The 18,803-nt window shown below is 42.2% G+C and overlaps 4 protein-coding genes across 4 annotated transcripts; 2 read left to right on the top strand and 2 right to left on the bottom strand.

Moving 5' to 3' along the window:
* Positions 1-4,150: 4,150 nt before the first annotated feature.
* MELLADRAFT_71051 (uncharacterized protein) lies at positions 4,151-5,480 on the bottom strand (the record flags this gene model as incomplete). The annotated part of the gene is made up of 3 exons (XM_007406345.1): positions 4,151-4,438; positions 4,551-4,839; positions 4,911-5,480. The coding sequence occupies 3 exons, from the start codon at positions 5,399-5,401 to the stop codon at positions 4,346-4,348; spliced, it is 873 nt and encodes a 290-aa protein (XP_007406407.1).
* A 215-nt stretch (positions 5,481-5,695) lies between these two features.
* MELLADRAFT_115546 (uncharacterized protein) lies at positions 5,696-7,061 on the top strand (the record flags this gene model as incomplete). The annotated part of the gene is made up of 2 exons (XM_007406575.1): positions 5,696-6,646; positions 6,759-7,061. One exon carries the CDS (start codon positions 5,745-5,747, stop codon positions 6,561-6,563), a length of 819 nt encoding a protein of 272 aa, XP_007406637.1.
* Positions 7,062-10,653: 3,592 nt separating this feature from the next.
* On the top strand, positions 10,654-14,030 carry MELLADRAFT_94455 (uncharacterized protein; the record flags this gene model as incomplete). Its single annotated transcript, XM_007406576.1, has 7 exons — positions 10,654-10,851; positions 10,936-11,160; positions 11,206-11,280; positions 11,350-11,412; positions 11,476-11,523; positions 11,598-11,790; positions 11,881-14,030. The coding sequence occupies 7 exons, from the start codon at positions 10,654-10,656 to the stop codon at positions 14,028-14,030; spliced, it is 2,952 nt and encodes a 983-aa protein (XP_007406638.1).
* Positions 14,031-15,139: 1,109 nt separating this feature from the next.
* MELLADRAFT_31768 (uncharacterized protein) lies at positions 15,140-15,391 on the bottom strand (the record flags this gene model as incomplete). The annotated part of the gene is made up of 1 exon (XM_007406344.1): positions 15,140-15,391. A coding segment is annotated over one exon (252 nt), but the record flags the coding sequence as incomplete, so codon positions are not given.
* Between the last annotated feature and the right edge of the window lie 3,412 nt (positions 15,392-18,803).

Below are 18,803 nucleotides of genomic sequence, written 5' to 3'. Positions count from 1 at the left end.
AGGCTTGCAATTGCTTCTATCACATGGGACTCGGGATCAAGTGTGGAATTTTGAGGTTTGGTTGCGCAGGTTGGGAGAAACTTGCAATTTTTCATCATTCCAATAATCAACCTTAATTTTTAAATATTGAAATACATACACCAGAAGAAGTTTTTCAAACAAAAAGTCAGAAAAAATCAACAAAGAATATTACAATCATCTTGTGCCTTGTACAAAAATTACTTATCTACATCAAAGAGCTCCATAAAACTCAAAATTCTTGTTTGGTTTTCTTTCCAAAAAAAATGAAATCATTCTATGTCAGTAAATACATCTTGCCAATGCTACTCTCTTTGAATTATTTGAATGAATGTGGTGAATTGAAACTTGTTTTGCAGTATATCCTAGGTAGGAATTGGATTGCATGTTTGATAAACTACTAGATTGGTTCCTCCTATCCAAGACTGGACATTGTGATGGAAGCACTGCCCATCCTATGTGCATGTAAAAACATAAGGCCATTGCTGCAGGCCTACCTCTCCCTCCTTCTTATACTGACAAGCAGCAATCAAATCAAAAAAGAAACAAAGGAGCATACCCTACTTTCTCAATGGACCACCCTTTACACTTGAGCTGCTGAAAATGCTCCTGGTCATGTGAATCATCCAAGATGCCCTTCCTTGGGCTTGATTTGAAGACACAGCAGTTTGAGCAGCTTTCACTTTGATCAATTGAGATGCTTTGGTACAATCCAGGACTTGGGAGGGTGACTTATGTAGAAGAAGGATATTCCATTGACTGTGATAAAAGCTCCCTGGGGTCTTTATGAGTGGGTTGTAATGCCTATGGGCCTTACAAATGCACCAGCAACTCAGCAAAGGAGATGTGAAGAGGTGTTGGGTGATCTACTCAATAAAGTATGTGTAGTATATGTTGATGATATTGTGGTCTTTTTGGGAATGGTGGAAGAACATGAGGAGCATTTGCATGTGGTGCTTCAGAGGTTGTGTGCAGCTAACTTGTATTGTGGGTGAAGAAGACAAAGCTATTTTGTTGCAGAATTCATTTTTTAGGGCACAAGATTGGGGAGGATGGGATAGAAGCAGATGATGAGAAGGTAGCAAAGGTAACAAATTGGAAGAAACTAAAATCACAAAAACAGGTAAATGAGTTCTTGGGTACAGTGTAGTGGATGAAAAAATTTGTGGATGGACTAGAGAAGTATGCGGGGCAGCTCTCACCTTTGACAAGTAGTAAGATAGTGGACTCTTTTGTCTGGACGGAGAAAGAAGAGGCGGCTTTTGAAAATATTAAGTGTATGATTACAACACCTCCTGTTTTACGCAATATAGATTATGACATGGATGAACCAGTTTGGTTGTTCATGGATGCCAGTGGGCATAAGTTGGGTGCAGCCCTCTTCCAGGGAGCGGACTGGGAGACAGAGAGTCTGGTGGCTCACAATGGGTGTCAGATGACTCCAGGGAGAGTAACTACCCTGTGCATGAGCAAGAAGTACTGGCGGTCATCAGTGCTCTGCAAAGATGGTGAATATTGTTGTTTGGATTCAAAGTTCATGTGATGACAGACCACCACTCCCTTACTCATTTATTGTTGCAAAGGAACCTTGGTCTTTGTGAGACTCTGTCTCAATTTGATTTAGAACTTAAATACTTTCAAGGTGCACATAATTCTGTATTGGATGCCTTGTCACAGGTGGAATCAGCAGTGATTGCTATGTCTGTAGCCCACATGGATGAAGCAGTTATAGATCAAATCAAGAAGGGTTATGAGGAGGACATATGTTGTGTGAAATTGGCAAAAGTGTTGCCTTTACGGTCAAATTGTACATGGCGTGATGGGTTGATGTATGTTGATAATTGGCTAGTTGTACCTGCAATGGGGTCTCTTTATAATGGTTTAATTGTGTTGGCTCACAAATCTGTAGGTCATTTGGGTGGCTGGAAGACAACAGCACGTTTGAAAGAAAAAAAATCTGGCCAGGGTTATTGGGAGATGTGGAACGGTTTGTTGTGTCCTGTGATGCCTGTCGACACCATCAAGCTTGTACTACGAAGACACTGGATTGCTTTCAAAGTACAGACATACCCCGTTGTCCTATGAGTAATATTGCCTTGGGTTTTGTGGGGCTCTTTCCCAAAGTGTTGGGGTATGATATGGTGCTATCTTGCACACGTAGGTTGACTTGCTTTGTTTGGCTTATTCCAGAGAATCAAAAGGATACGGCTGAACAAACAGCACAGCACCTTTTCAACTCTTGGTTGTTGATTTTTGGGGCTCCGGACAAGATGGTGGGTGATTGTGACAAGACTTGGCAGTCTTGATTCTGGTGCGAGCTTCATCAGCTGTTAGGGATTTTGGTGAACCTGACAACAGCATATCATCCGCAAGCTGATGGTCAAGCTGAATGCAAAAACAAAAACTTTGGCCAACTGTTGTGTTTTTCAACTCAGAAGAAACAGGGCAAATGGTTGGAAAGCTTACCTATGGCAGAATATGCAATCAACTCAGCAGTTAATGCAGCAACAAAATTTTTGCTGATGAAGTTTGTCTTGGGTAGTCAACCTTGGTTGTTCCCAATCATGTTGGACGGAATTCGAGTAGGAGATGATGTTGAGAAGTGGTTAGAAGAAAGGCAGGCAGAGTGGGCGTCCTGGAGGGATCAGTTGTGGGCATCAAGCGTGGATTGAGCATTGAAATACCATAAGAGAAGAGGAGGAGAGTTGGGAGCGGAAGTGAGTGACTTGGTTCTGGTAGAAAGTACTAATAGGTCTCAAATAGTGGGTGGCAAGGTTGGGAAGCTGAGGGCACGGTACAATGGACATTATGCAATGACTCATGTGTTGAACAATGAACAGGATTTTGAATTGCAGTTGGAGGATGGCAACTTGACACACAGTGTCTTCCATGCATATAAACTCAAGTTGTACCGGATGGCTGAGGAAGTGGTAGGGTAGGGGTTCAGCGCGGAGTTACTCTGTGCAAGTAAGTCTCCTCCATCTTGTATGCACCAACCGTGGGGTTCTACCTCCCTTGTTTTCAATCAAACTTTACCACAGCCACATGTGTGAGCACTAAATCTGTGTTTGCTTTCAGGAATTGGACGGTTGTTTTCAAATTTGATGATGTGGAAGAATTGGGTTGTGGTTGTGGTTTTTTGTTTTTTGTTTTCTCTTCTTTTCCTTTTTCTCATTTTTCTTTTTTTTGTGTCTCATTTTTTTTCTTTTTCAGGATTCATTTTACTATATTATATTAAGGTTACAGAGGGGGTTGTTTCTTTTGTGGTGGATCAAATGAGAGAGGAGTTAGGAGGTTCTATGGAGGGTTTGTTTAGTTTTTGCTGGGGAGGGTGTAAGGGTGGAAGTGTAACTTAATGATTATGGAATTGTGTCAGGCTATGGGTTTATAGAGATGGGGTTGAGTAGACAGTTTGGTCCTTCCCCCCTCACAGTTTCTTTTTCTTTTCCTTTGTGGTTTTCTCTTATTCTCATTTATCTCTATCTTTCAATGGGCTATCTCAGTTTTCTGATCTTTCAAGTGTTGGACTAGGAATCAATACAAGCGGTTTAGATAAACCCTTGCTCTCTCGAGAGCTGTGCCATCACTTTGACCCAGTGAAGGTGGAGGATTCACTCTACCTTACATGAGCTTTTCAAACATTTAAAGTACATCAACACACTTTTTTTGAAAAAAAGTCAAGAGGAGTTATGATTCTTGAATTGACTGAGCTCTTTTTAAACTTGAGCATCTTCAAAGGATGAGCTCTTCTTCCCTTACTCATTTCACATTTCACATTTCTCAGATTTCGTGTTTTGATTCTTTAGTTGAAATAACGTACTAGAAAGACTTGATAAGTATCAGACCAAAATTCTTGGAGACAAGAAAAGGTGCTATCAAGCTTTGACATCAGCTTTGATTGTCAATTCTCATATTTGTCTTGCATAGGGTAAGATTTGAGGCGTTCAGGGCTGTCAAATTCATGTGATGCTGTCTGATGAGTCATCAGGCAATCACACAGAGTCTATTGCAATTTAAGATTTGTGGACTGATTCAGTATGCAATCAGCTAGAAAAAGGCACATAAACTTGAAGCATCTTCAACTCAGTCATCTGATATATGTACGTTGACTGGTATGATAGGTCAAAGTGTTATCTGGATGTGCCACAGGGGCGAATGATGACAAAGACAATTGCCAACTTCTTGTTCTAAATGAAACAACTTGTGAAGTTTAAACGATTGGAACAGGGTATATGTAGTACACTAAAACTCAACATTGGACATTGATTCATTTTTGTAACTGAGAATCATACTAATACAAAACCAGAGGCTAAAGAGAGAGATTGATCTAAAGGTAATAAGGGGCTCGACTAGCATTAATCCCATATTCACCTAATGCCTGTGATAGATCTTCTTGAGTCAAGACTGTACGCGTTCGATCCTAAGAGATCAATCAAATAAATATCAATATGAGCTGATGAATCTTTAAAAAAAATAATCTGAATGAAAACAGATTCAGATTGGAAAGAAAGTTAGAATTTCGATTAACAAACCTTTCGAGTACTCGTTCCAGGTTGATTACCATGTGATAAGTTTGCCGAATTAGCATTCGGAATCAATGGACCTTGTCTTCCTCCCGGAGCTTGACCGGTCCGAGTTCTTGCATATCCAAATGCATCTTGAGCAATATCGGCCACAAACTTTTGACACGCCAAGGCCAATAAACGTTGGATACGAACATCGGTACATTCGAAACCTACACGTTGTAAGTAATAGGCAGCTACTTCGTCTGGAATCACGGGTTTGTAATCATCCATCTTTAATAAGAATTGAGCTAGTTCTCTGTGATTAAAGAAGATCAATGGATTAGATTTTCGAGGTTGGAAAGTCGATCTGATTGAAAAGATACGTACTGATCTTTCTGGTGCATTTCTTGTTCCTTTAAAGACATGCCATTCGAATGAAACGGATCGGTGACCACGGGAGTTGAAGCTGATGGGTTCGCTCCATTAAGAGAAGGAGGTACTGATTGAGGACCAGCGAGTGGAGTATGATTAACAGTCGGAGAAGCTAAAGCTGAAGGATGAATAGTTTGTAGATGAGCAGGAATCGAGCTAGATAATGAAGAATGATGAATGTTTGAAGTAGGATTAGATGATGATGATGATGATTGATTTGGATGATTGATTGAAAATGATTGAGATGTAGTTGGATGAATGTTAGTTGGATTGTTAGATGGTTGATGATTGATTGAAGAAGAGTTTGAAGAAGTTGGATTGTTAAGACTAGTTCGATGGTTGATGAGTTGAGATGAATTGATTGGATTTCCTACTCCATTACTATTACTATTAGTATTACTACTTAAGAGTGCAGGATCTATAGCACCTGAGTTGAAGCCAGACATGATGATATTTAGTGATCAGTTGAGTTTGATCGAAAACTTGAAGATCACTATCGATACCGATGCTGATGCTGATGCTGATGAAGTCTGAAGTCTGAAGTCTGATGGTGATGTTGATGATGAAAATACAACTTGAATGTTAAAGTGAGCTTCTACACCACTTGTAATCCCATGACAATCACATCACATTATGGGTTTACATGATAAATCAGTCTCAAGTCGAAAGTTATCACGAAACAACAAAGAAACAAAAGCAAACCACCACCACGTCCGACTCCACGTCAACAAACATTATTCATCGACCTCATCAATATACTCTCAGCTAAACTCCTCAATCACTTACAAAATGCCATCTGACTTACGAAAACGAAACCTGACTGAACTTCCTAGAACTCTCAACAATCCACGTCCTCGATCTCCCGATGCACCTACTCATACTTCACTCAATCGACATAAACCTACCATTGCTCCTACAGTCTTCATCATCCTAGTCTTCTTTCTCACAGCTCTTCTCTTCCCAGTCTTTTATTATACTCAAGTGATGATTCCACATCCTGATTCGACTTCGATGTTATCACACTTTAAAAGGGAAGGTCATAAACTTCTTTCCGGACTCGGTCATCTTAGTCAAACTGGACCTGGTCGACAAAAGTTTGTTCCTGATCTTAAGGCTCAAAAAATAGCAGATGAAATCCAAGATTCAGAGCAAGTCGTAGAAGAAGTTGATAAACAAACCCTATTAACTGGATCGATTACGAAATCAAAAGAAGATTCAATAGATCAAATCCGTTCACTTCTTTCAGATCCAAAATTTAAATCAGGACTTAAAAAATCAAACCATCAAACTGGGTCAGATCCATCAATGTCACAGGAAGAACGTGATAAATTAGATGAACAATTAGGAAAGTTTTGGCAAGCTTCAAGTCGATATAGATCAGAAGCACAAGGAAAAGAAGAAGGACAATACGCTATTACGGGTGATGGAATATCTAAATCTAAATCTGATTCAAACAACAAAGCAGGTTCAGCAATCGATTCTTTACCTGATGCTGATCCTGATGCGAAAGAAGGTCTAACACCGGAGGTTTGGGCTGCGATTAGTGAACAACTTACTGCTGATCAATTGACGGTCATGTTGGATGCGGTTAGAACTAAGGAGATTTGAGTACGAGTTGATTATTGGAAAAGATATCATTCTAACATCGAGTCCTTTTTTGAAACTGTACGGTCTGGATCAATATTAATTATGTGGGTTTATACACTTGGTCATCATCCCTCTCTCATCACCTCTTGTCAAGAAAATAATATTTAGCTTACATATTTTGTTGATTTCAAAATATGTTTCTATATCATTTTAAAGTTCACATTCTACTTGTACTCTCTCAACTTCTCACTCATCATCAAGTGTTCGAGTTATTGATTATCTTGTTCCTCGTACACCTTATCATCAAAGACAATCATCACACCGTCAGTTTGATTTGGAAATGTTGTGAAACCTATGTCCAGTACACTGTCACGACTCACTAGCCAATCGGCTCTAGAACTGACTCACTTGAGTATATATATACAACCAAAAAAACAAACTTTGAAGAAGAGTGATGAATGCTTAGAATTAGCGAGGTTCAAGTTGGAAAAATGCCCAAAATACAACTGTCCCTAGATCAAAATTCTACTTAAAATTTTTAGATTTTGAAAACACTATCAGAATGCTCCACCTGAGAAGCACGATACTAGCATTTTATTTTTCAAAAAGAATGTATTTTGTAGAGCTGGGAGGGCAAAATGCATAAAATTTTATACACTTTTTGGCCCACTTGAACCCCGCTATTAAGGGGGCTCAAGTCAAAATTTTTGCGGCCTTTTCTTAAAAAATTGGGGAAAGTTTTTTACGGTACCGTGCTGTAAAAACTTTTCCCAATTCGTAAAAAAGGGCCGTAAAAATTTCTTTCGCATCTCCTTCTGAGCAGCAGACTTACGCAAATTTGCGTAAATTTGCTGCTCAAAAAAATTTGGGATGTCGTATAACTTTTCCCAATTGCATAAAATTTTGCGTAAATTTTATGCAATAAGGGGTTTCAAGTTTAAATCTTTTATACGAGTTTTTAAAAATTCGGTCAAGTTTTATACGACACTGTAAGATTTTAAATTTGACCGTTTATAAAAATCAAGCACATTGAATAATTACCGTCGTAAAACGAATCGAAGCGGTGAACGTATTGTTCCGAGGTTTGGCGACATTTCCTTTGAAGATAATGACGAGATGGCCTTCTTGACCAATCTCATGTTTGAAGATGTGGTCAATACCATGATTGAAAAGGTCAAATCGTTGACCGAATGATTTTTAAAAGCGTAAGTTTACGCTAATTTTAAAACGGGAGACGTAAAAAGGTCTCCCGTTTTAAAAATATTTTACGTAAAATTTACGTCTTCGTCCAAGTTTTCAAAACGTAAAAATACGGAAAAACTTGAACTTGAAACCCCTTAATTGGGAAAAGTTTTTTACCATAAAAGTAGTAAAATATTTTGACTTGAGCCCCCCTATTGAGCATGACCTGACTTTGGTGATAAATTCATTTGTAAACTCAACTCTAAAGTTCTTACTAACAAAAAATGTACTTTGAGAGTTTAGTATTCAAAGTGTTGAAATATTTTCAATGCTCACATCTCTTGTATACTCTCACAAAAGGAACAGCCAATAATTTGAAGGGCCTGTATGGATGTCATCCAAGAGGAACTATGCGTTTGTGGAGGTTTGTGGTTATATTTGATCATGACCTGTTTGCAAATCAGGATAGTTTAACAAAAATATGAAGTTAAAAATGAAATACTCAAAACTGTTTTGATCCAGAGTTTTGAATTTCCACATGTTGGTCCAGCTCGGCACCGTCCTCAAAAATGAGCTACATGTATGACCGTTAGAATTGGCGCCATGAGGGACAATTATTGCAAAATGTTTGAGACCGACATAAGAGATTTGAGGCTTGGCCCCAGCTCGAAACTCTTATGACCGGCGGGACCGAGATTCCAATGTTGCACATCAGTTTGGACGCAGAGTGTATCGTCACTCCAGGCGGCGATGAGCCAACTTCCCAGCATTGAAACATACTTTCACTTTCAAGTTCAAGTTCAATTTCTTTCTATTCGAGCCGGTACCCCTTATAGAATTCACTCAGATATCGGTGCAAGGAAATCAAGCTCGCACCCTCCGACCCACTCGCATTCTTCTCGGAATTTTAACTGGAGCCATTATTTGCTGATCTCAACTTTGCGGATATGATTTTCTATCTGTGGATATTCCTTGTGAAGTTCCGAAATGTTGGATGGTGCTGATCATGTGAGTTTGAATTAAGCGAAATGGTTGAAAATCGTTTGTCTCCTTTCGGATGAGAGATTTGGATGTGCTGGCGACGGCGTTGCCCCATCAACCTTTCCCCCGCTTGTCAAACTGTCTTGTCTCTTTTTTATATCTTTTCGATTTTTAAAAGGAATCCATCTGGACAAAACTCGAACAAAACTCATGTGATTTTAATGAGATATCCACTCCTTTGATCTCGTGAATTGTACTCTCAATCAGTTCTTACTTTCTCCAAAGGAATGCAATCCGTCTCTCGTCTTACGCCTTATCATCTTGCTGCTTGGGTAAAGCCTTCCCGGTCTTTGACCTATCTTCCTTGTTGACTTCACCTTGTCTCACACTGACAATCCTGTAGCTACCTTTCCAGCTCTCGATCGGCCCACTGGAGTTTACCCCACCAATCATCCGCCGAACTGGATGCAAGAATCAACAATTGGTAAATCTCAAGCCTTTACTGCCTCATCCTTTCATCGATGAGCAATTGTTCTTTTTATCCATCTTGACCTTACTACCTCACTGTTTCGTTATGCCGCAGTCCTGCCTTTCCCCATCTTTTTTCCGCCTAATCTTTAGGCCTTTGTGCCAAATCCTAGTCAGTCAAAATCTTAATCGAAACTCAACGCTCGTTGTTTGCTTGGTCACATCAAGCTTTTCTTAGTACAGCAGCCACCTTTGCTGTTCATTTTTCCACTGCAACGCGTGGGTTGGTCTATAGTCGTATCTTCAGAGATCTTTCTGTCTCATCATAGCGGCGTTACACTTGGGGGTTTCGATACAACTACCCAGTCCATACGAAGATCACCTCAGGAGTGTCATTTATCATCTGACCGATCCGCCCAAGCTGCATACGCATTGTCCAATTAAACAGAACGCGAATTGCCTCTTCCCCTACTTGGTTTGTTTTAACATGTCATGATGCGCTGCCTACCCATGATGAGCTTATTCATTCATCATACACAGCCACCTTTGCAGTGCCGATCGAGGCTGCTCACCAGAAATCGTTGGCAGTATTTATCATTGTATGTCGGTATTTGGTCAGATATCTTCTTTTACTCCTTTCGATGGATTCCAGTCTTCAGAAATATCTTCGTCTATATATCGATGGATTACCCGTGTTTTTCTTCCTATCGAACCCATATAGACTTCTTTCATAAATCCGATCCATCCAGAAAGGAGTATTTCTGGAATATATCAAAAGGACTTGTCTAGCACATATTTACCTCATCGGATGCCCCTCCCATTCTAGGGATGGAGCCATACTTCACGTCTTGTACATCTCAATGTCATTGAGGTCAAATAATATATGCTGGGTATCAGCGCAGTGAAGTTCGCAGTCCGCGCACCACAGAGTGCTCATGAATAATAGGTCCGGCATGGTTTTTGTGCACTACATGATCCGTATACGGGAGTTACACGGAACTTGCAGTTATTGGTCTCATCGTGCCATGAGAGCTCAACGTCGCAAGCAATGTGGGACTCTCATGTCCTCGTGGAAGCACATCAAGCAATGAACATTCACTGCAATCCTCAACTTCACACCTCGTTGAGTTGTACTCAGCATCAATGTTTCGAGGCTTATCGAATGAGCCTTTTTCATGGGACAATTCTCAACAGAATCCACTACATCCCGGTTACATCATGCCTTCATTTTTGATTTGTGCATTAAACTGACTTTGCGTCTTTCATCTTCGGTTTCAAACAGATTAGCTCAGTTTGAAACACTTACCCCATTCAACCTAAATTATTTCGACATTCTCAAGAGTATTGACCGCCGCGATTATATTCAAGCATGCGAGCAAACAACCTTTCTTTTGGGCGAGATTCAAGATCCCAATCGGGGAATACGTTGCATGGAACCAGGCATCAACTCAGCACATCTCGCGAAACATCAAAGCGCCTCATGGTCCCGGAATCGATACATGTTGGGAGGTCGACTTTTGGAACCCGGCAGACAACTGAAGCTTCACTGGCAACGGGCCCCTTCCCATCACAAGAGCTTGATTCGACATGTGTGGCTGGGCAATTCTCGGATGCTGAATCAGATGAGGACCCCGCACAGTCAGACGCCAAACGACAACGGGTAGACGACAATACACAAGTGAGTGCAACACTGATGATGGTATGTTGGAATCATCTTGCTCTTCGTTAACACGGAACTATGCTTTGACAACGGATCCTTCAGAATGCGAGACTCATACCAGGCAACACCTTGCGTCAAGACTCTAGCATGAACGGACTCGTCGTGTCCGGCATCACTGCAAGTCATTCTACGCAGTCTGTTGACACGCAGAACATTCCTTTTCCATCAAGTCAGATTTATTCCCAAGCAACGCGCGACTCATCCAACCTTGATAGCGAACCAGCCATGCCAACGGCTAGTCAAACCTTTGTGAGAAGTGCTTCTATGGTAGAATTAGACATCCAATCACATATTTATCAGACCATTTCGTAGGCACAACTCCCGTCTGCAGTCCGCCGTCTCGCAGCTCTGGTAGGGATCCCGGAATCGTCACAAGCTATCATTCAAGTAAGCCTTACTATCCGTCAAAGATTAAATGTCATGAGCTTATTGTATTTAATGATCAACCTTTTTTAGAGCACGTTACCCACGTTGTTCAAACGACCAACAAGTAGCGCATCAAGTATGGCTAACGATCGCGTGAGTCTGCACGCGATATCAACGCGTTCCATTCTCTCGCATTAAACCCATGCTTTTCTGTAGCGGTCAATCTCTGGCCTCGAGCGCCATGGTTCGAACTTGTTTGTACCGGTGAGTATCGTGGAATTCTTACTGGACTTGTCATCAAGTAAAACTGAGACAGATTTGCACACGGTACACTACAGGCTCGATCCTCTTCAGTTATCCCAGATCATTATCTACGGGCTTTGACCGAACTCCAGCCGACCACACGTATGACCAATACTCTGTCTGAGGTGCAGCGAAGAGTACTGCTGAGCTCTCTTCAAGTTCCGACTGAACCTCCGACCAAAGGCCTACAAGGCCATGTCAGTCAGAGTAGCATACATGCAGAGACAGGTACGAGTTCCTGAGTTGTTTGAACCAATCTGAAGTCGCCATCCTAACCCTGCGCTACTTCTTATCTCAACCTACGCACCAAACGTCAAGTGCCAGCCTCATATGCTCCTGCAGTTACCAGCGCACCGACAATTCCTTCAAATATTACCCATCTATCACCAGCTCTCTTGGATTCTTCTTCTTTGATATCGACGAAACCCACACTTTTACCAAGCCCCGACATTGACCCCATCTTCTCCGCCCCCAAATTCGGAGAGTCCTCGTCTGAACCAGGTGGGTTCACGATGCCGGCACGCGGGACGTTCTCAATACCTGCTCCCAGCTCGATTGGAGATTTACAAGCACTACATTGTGACTCGCCATCGGCCATCGAAGATCCAACAACTCCGCATTGTAGCCAGGGCGATCAGTTTGGTGAAAGTAGCGCCCAACCTTCGGAGATTAGCAAGCCCACTGAGAGTGTAATCGAACAGCTTACACCTTCAGAGGCGCCTAGTCAATCAACACGGAAGCGCAAATCTAGAGCATCTAAAGTCAAAGCAGAATCGCAAAACGATGAATCAGTGAATGCCGAACCAAAGGTAGAATTAGTCAAACCGCCCCCAACAATAAACGGTAAAATATCCCATGGCCGTAAAGTTCCAGTCGGGTATGTAAAGCGAACACCGAACTCTTTCATTATGTTTCGATCACATGTCATTGCCAATAAGCTGCTTCCTCCGGGCGTGGAAAATGATAACCGACAGATCTCCAGAGTCGTCTCAGGATTATGGGCTGGGCTTAGTGAAGATGACCTTCGAACATGGCAGACTGCTTCGAGGGAACTGAGAGCTGCTGCACGCGCCAAGAATCCCGAGATCAAACATCCACCAAATCAAAAACGTAAAGATATCATTAGACGAAAGAGATCTGGTCAACTTCCTGGTGAAACTCCTGAACAGCGAGTCGAAAGAGAGAAAGCACGAGCAGCAGCCCTAGCGAAAGTCATCATTGACGCACGTGGAGAGCGACTTGACAAAGACAAATTGGTTCAACTTGCTGGGATATCTTTACCCCAGCAACAGCTCGCTGGATCCTCTCGTACGCGTGACAGCTCTCGGGAAGCTAGCCGACCTGAGTTTCGTGCTCCAGCGTCACTTGGAGTTCAGCTCGATGCAATCGCCTCGAGTACACTATCTGAATGCGCTGGGTCTGTCTTGACCACCTCTCCACGTCCCAATGCCCGTGGAATGCTTTCTCCGATGCCAGAGTCAGTCAATGAAGATCTAACAGAATCAACTTTTCCGATCTTGAAACCTGGAGCCAAGAGTAAGACAAAAAGAGCTTCAAGAGCTTCAAAGTCTTCATCAACTCAACAAAAAGCCGATGGTGCCCAACCGACCCCGAAGCCTAGGTCTTCAAGGAAAGCCTCGGAATCTCGCTGCGCAAACGAGCAAACACGCGAGGAATCGGTACCTGCCCTTACGGTCGAGTCCACTACAGGCACTCAGACAACCATTTCCTCGGCATCTGCTGAACAATGTGAATCTAACAAAATAGATTTAGCCGCATTTTCAAGTATGTTTGATTGTCTGTCAGATCACATTGGATCTTCGACCTTTCCAGACTGTTTTCCGCCCGACATGTTCGAATCTCTTGGTCTTGCCACTTCGGGTCCAAGTAATGTACCTTCAACAGGTCCATCGTCTTCCGAAACAGCAAAAGATAACGTCATTGACCCCAAGATACTAAATATGTCTTCTGCTCCTGCTGTAACGGTAAACAATCAATCTACCGGTGGATTCTGGAGCAATCCAACTGAGTCGCAAGGAATGGGACCTCCTGACTCAAATTTTATGAGTTCTGGGGGCTATGCGCTCTCTGGGTCCGATCAAAATCAATCATCAGCTTTGAACGAGGGTCGACAAGATGAATTTCCATCATTTGATATGCTCTCTCAACTTGTTTCTTCAGATCACCTTGATTTAAGTCAATTCATCGGTCATCGATATGCTTCACAGCCTCAGTCCAACCTTAGCTCTACGGATTTTGATTTGAGCTCACTATATTTGGGAAATGGTAATTCATCTGATTCAACAGTCTCGCATTTACACCCATTCTCACATTCTGGAATCGCAGGTGCGGGCACAGGAACATCTTTTACGGCCTCACAAGATCACAATCCGTTTGAAAATTTACAGGCGCCCAATGATTCAGAAAGTCTTGAAAACTGGGGATGGTCACAACTTGGAAATTCTTGATGAGAACTTATCTTTTTGTTTTGCTTGCAACCGACCTTCATTTTCCGATTTTCAAATCTTCAAGCTTTTGCATACCCCGACTTTTTATCAGATGAAATTTATCAGATGAAATTATAATGTTCCTCAACTATTAAAAGCAGAAAGTTATGAATCAAATCTTCTGTATATCTCAACTATCCTCACAACCTTTGCAGACTTTTAATTTAAAATTGGTAGTGGTTTCATGGTGAAGAGATTGAAGCAACTTTCCTTGAAGAACAATGCTGTAATATATCTTATTCTTTTTCTTGCAAAACTTTTGCTCTCTTTGCTTGTTTTCATAAACTCATTTTTTCTAAAAAAAATGTTTCGAGCTTCGATAAGTCGTGTATTTCATTAGTTTCGAAAAGATGCCTGGTATTTGTCAGTTGTAGAGTCTGATGAACTGATACATTCTATTCTTATTAGACGATGTTTGTTAGGCTTTGATGTTTTTTGGTATCATTCAGACTATTGATTATTTGGGTCGTTATTGAAAATGTATGCAGTTAAGAAGACATTATGCTTGCTATGCAAACAAATCCTTTGATGTATTTCACTCGTCCAGAAAAGTGTGATGATGTGAATACCTCCCATCGCTCAAAGGACTACGGTTCAACAGACAACTGCAGTCTGATCTCGACATTTTGTTGGACGTTATGATGAGACTGGAAGTATACATATGAATCAATGATTGGTAACGCAAACCATCATCATTCAGTCCTATCAATTAGTTGAAGGTGATTATCTTCACAAAGATTATTAGTATAAATGAGAACGGAAAGTTTTACAATTTTCTTTAAGGATATGGCTGATTTGAAATCTTGACCTGAAAAAAACATTTTGAATCAAATGATCTTTTTTGCTTCTTTTTGTTCTTTGCGTACATAAATAGTTTGAAATGGATCTTTTGTGTGTCTAAGACTGAAGGACAAAGGATAAACAGAAAGCTTAGGAATGATTTGTGGAACACTTCATTCATTTAATTGAACTTGAGATACATAGTAGACACCTTCACCATCAATGAGCTTCTCCAGAGTACTCTCTGTAGGATCATCGGAGTAGAGGTAGGTATAAGGAGTACTGCTGAAACCTCGAAGGTGATCGCCCACTGTATCTGCTATTGTTACCGCTCCTTGAACAAAGGCTGAGAAAACCTTGAAGGCTGGTCCACCGGTCGCACCTACTGATTGTAGTTTTGCAAATAAGCTGCCCTTTGCAACACACCCCATCCCAGATTGTATCTGAGCAGCATAAGATTTTGCCACAACGCCTGTTGAACCCCAGCCCAAGAGATTAAGCCCGGGCACTGCAAAGGCCGATACCGTTGCGATACCAACGCCGGCGACACAAATATACTTGAGTACCTTCCAATTCGGATCTTTGGGTCCATGGTGTTATAAACGTTGGGTGAAAGAATTAGCAGCTAGATATCCAGTTAAGGTCAAACAAATAAAAAAGAGTAGTCAAAGCGTCTTACCTGCAAGAAAAGCGTGGCTGGCGAATCGGTGACTAAGGCAGGAGTATACAAACGCCCGAGGATAACGGTGACTCTGAGAATGATCTTGATCCCATCCTTCTGGCAGATTACCGGACTCGAGGTCTTGACAAATCTTTTGAATTTCGGGTGTTGGGTCAGGAGACTCCGAGTATGGCTCCTTGTTACAATGTGCCTTGAAGATATCATCAAATCTTATTAAAATATTCCCCAAGAGGTATAATTGGGGGTTGAGGTTGATTTGGTGTAGCGGATTCGATCTCGGGAGTTCTACATAAACCCAGCTTGATACAACACTATCGTTGGGAAGTTTGTGGATCTCGACAACTGGTTTTTTTTCTGTTCCAAGCACAAGGATGACGAAGGGTGTGAAGTCGGGTTGATTCTTCATTTGTTTCATGTATGATAATATGATTTCCTTCATTATTAGGCCTTTCAAAGTCACAGAATCTGAGTCTGAGACTTCTGAGATGCTTGGGGAGATAATAACTGTCCAGAGACTGAGTCTATGAGGATCCCTGCTACATATCACAAAAAAAATCGGGGAAAGATTCAGTAGGCTCAATTATAAAAACGTTCATCAGGCGAAGAAACTTGTGAGGATTTTTTTACATCCGGTTCGATTTGCCAGCCATCATGCTCATCAAGTGTTCGATTATATATTCCAGCTTGGAACAGAAGGACAAGAAAACCGCAATTGGTTGAACATGAGTCAATGAAAATTTCATTAAAATTTTATCAGCCAAGAAAACTGCAACTTGAAGGACCAAGGGGAAAATGATACCAGTAGGTTTGGTTCTGATGAGAAAGGTATGCTTTGTATAACAAGCTATGGTTCAGGAATGATATGGAAAGCAAGGTTGACAAACAATCTTATGTAAATGACTTGCATGAGATCTCTTAGAAGCAGCTCTACTACGTGATGAGAAGGCCAGAGAAGGCAACATAGTTGGGGTGAAATATCCTGCTTGCGTATTTTGGGTGGGGAAATTCACTTCAACTGAAGATTAGCTGGTTCCGCGGGCACTGTGTTCCGTCAAAGGATCGATATACAGATCAAGCTTGAGCAGCCGTAAGATGGTTTGAAAGAAGGCATCAGATCGAGAACTTTTGTTTCAAAACCTCGTTGCAATACGTTCACAAGTTTCCCTCGGGTTTTTCTGATAACCCTTTGTCATGAGACATACAAAGGCCCCTTTCAGACCGACAAATGTCTTTCATAGTACATTCCCTGTCCTCGCTATTTACGCTGGCCATAGACATGCCTTCAAGAATGTTTGGCAAATCCAGATTTGATGACTGTGGCATCCTTAAATCCAATGGAGTCAGGATGGCAAAGGAGCCTGACCAGGGATGCAGGTTTGAGCATGAGCATACCGTGCTCACGCTCACTCTGCCGGTTTCTTGGCCCCGTGGGCGAGTCTGTACTCCCGATCGGAACATACATGTGAGTACAGTAACATGTAGTACTCACATGTTTGGGTCCGATTAAGCCCTTGTACTCAAGGGCACAACCACCTCCGCGCCTCCTACTCATACATCGATCCAACCCGCGCGCACCTTGTTTGGATGAGTACACTCATCCAAACAAGGTGATATCCGATTATCGATCTCCTCAATCAAGTTTCCACCATCACGCCATCGAATGCTGTTCAACAATTTCCTTTTATCAGCTCCGTCCACTCTTTACTCGATTTTCGTTCATAACTTCAGCCTCAAGATCATTTCATTCTCCCTATTTGAACTTCCCTAAACGGCTAGTCAAGCCTCAAAGTACTATCACTTTGGTCTTCATACCGCTTTGGATCTAATTTTGCTTTCTTGGTTTCATGGGCCAAGAGTCTTTAGGTAGCCACATTGTCTTGTGGCTCCCTGCGATGGCGTGGGTCAACCTCGATATGAAGGGTATTGGCGACCTCGAATGGTCCTCGGATCCACGGTAAGTCTCTTCCCTCCCTCCTATATATACGTGTCCCATTGTTCACGCTCCCCGTTTATTTCCCTTGGCCTCATTCCGCTTTGATTCACCTCTGTCCCCTTCTTTGCATCTTATCACCAGTCCGTTCCAATACTTCGACAGCGCAATGCCGAAAGCTCCAACAAAAACCACCCCAAATCAATCCCCTTACGCGCGTCGAGGTATGACGCCGGCTGCTTCCACTCCTTGTGTTACGTCTGCGTCTATGAATCGAGTAACTTTGACTAGCCGTCCAGGAAGCGGCACTGGAGTGTTGTCCCTGTCCCAAAACACACGCATCGCGATTAACGATGACGAAGAGGGCGATGACACCGTTGCAAACGCAGGCAAACACTGTTCAGATGTGTACCTTTATTATGATGTAAGCATTTCAATGATTATCTCAGTTACGTATCCAATCAGAACCTTATGAATTTTGAATTTGTTGTATCAGGACCCTAAAGCTTTGCCTGACGCGGCCAACGGCGATCACTCAAAGTGGTACTCCTGCCTCCATTGTCCGTAAGTACTTGAACCTGGTCTTTCCCATTTCAGTCACATGATCTTTACTGAGTATGCGATTTCACAGGATGGACGTCCAGATCACTGGACGTCCCAACTCAGGTCTACACAAACACTGTCGCAAGTGTCCCGGCCTACCCAATGCCTGGATGAATCGCCTGCCAGGCAGTATCGCCCCCAACGAGGACCCTGGTGTCGCTGCTGAACGATACAAGCAGCTTTGAACTCTGCTCGTCGGGGCGGTTATCAGCAAGAATCTGCCGTTCTCAATATTCAAAGGTGAATTGATGCAGTCGGCCCTGCGCGCTATTTGCTCTGGTTTTTGATTTCCAGGTCGCATGTCAATTAAGGCCGACTCCGAAGCTCTTTTCTTGGACTTGGAAAAGAAACTAATTGCCGAGATCGCGCGAGTCCCTGGTTCAATATTGACGGCAACCGACTGCTGGACTTCGGCTGATTTTTCTCACACTTACATGGCAATCAACGGGTTTTTCTTTAACTCTCAGGGTCTTTTCTGTTGTCGACTGCTCGCATTCAAGGTACGTCCAATTTCTATATACAGCGTTGGACTTTTCATGAGTGCTAATATTTGTTTTCATGGGTCGTATGCCAGACTTTGGCTGGGAACCACACAGGCGAAAAGTTGGCCCAGGTCTATTGGGAGTCCCTCGAACACGTTGGGGCATTGCGAAACCATTTCTCCGTGACGGGAGACAACGCCTCTTCTAATCGTGCTATGGTTTGAATTTTGGGAGACCGATACAGGGACATAGGCATC

The sequence above is a fragment of the Melampsora larici-populina genome, assembly GCF_000204055.1.
Source record: "Melampsora larici-populina 98AG31 unplaced genomic scaffold MELLAscaffold_6, whole genome shotgun sequence".
Taxonomy (NCBI): Eukaryota; Fungi; Basidiomycota; class Pucciniomycetes; order Pucciniales; family Melampsoraceae; genus Melampsora; species Melampsora laricis-populina.
Note: the sequence above shows the minus strand (reverse complement) of the source record. Positions and strands in the feature narration are given on the sequence as shown.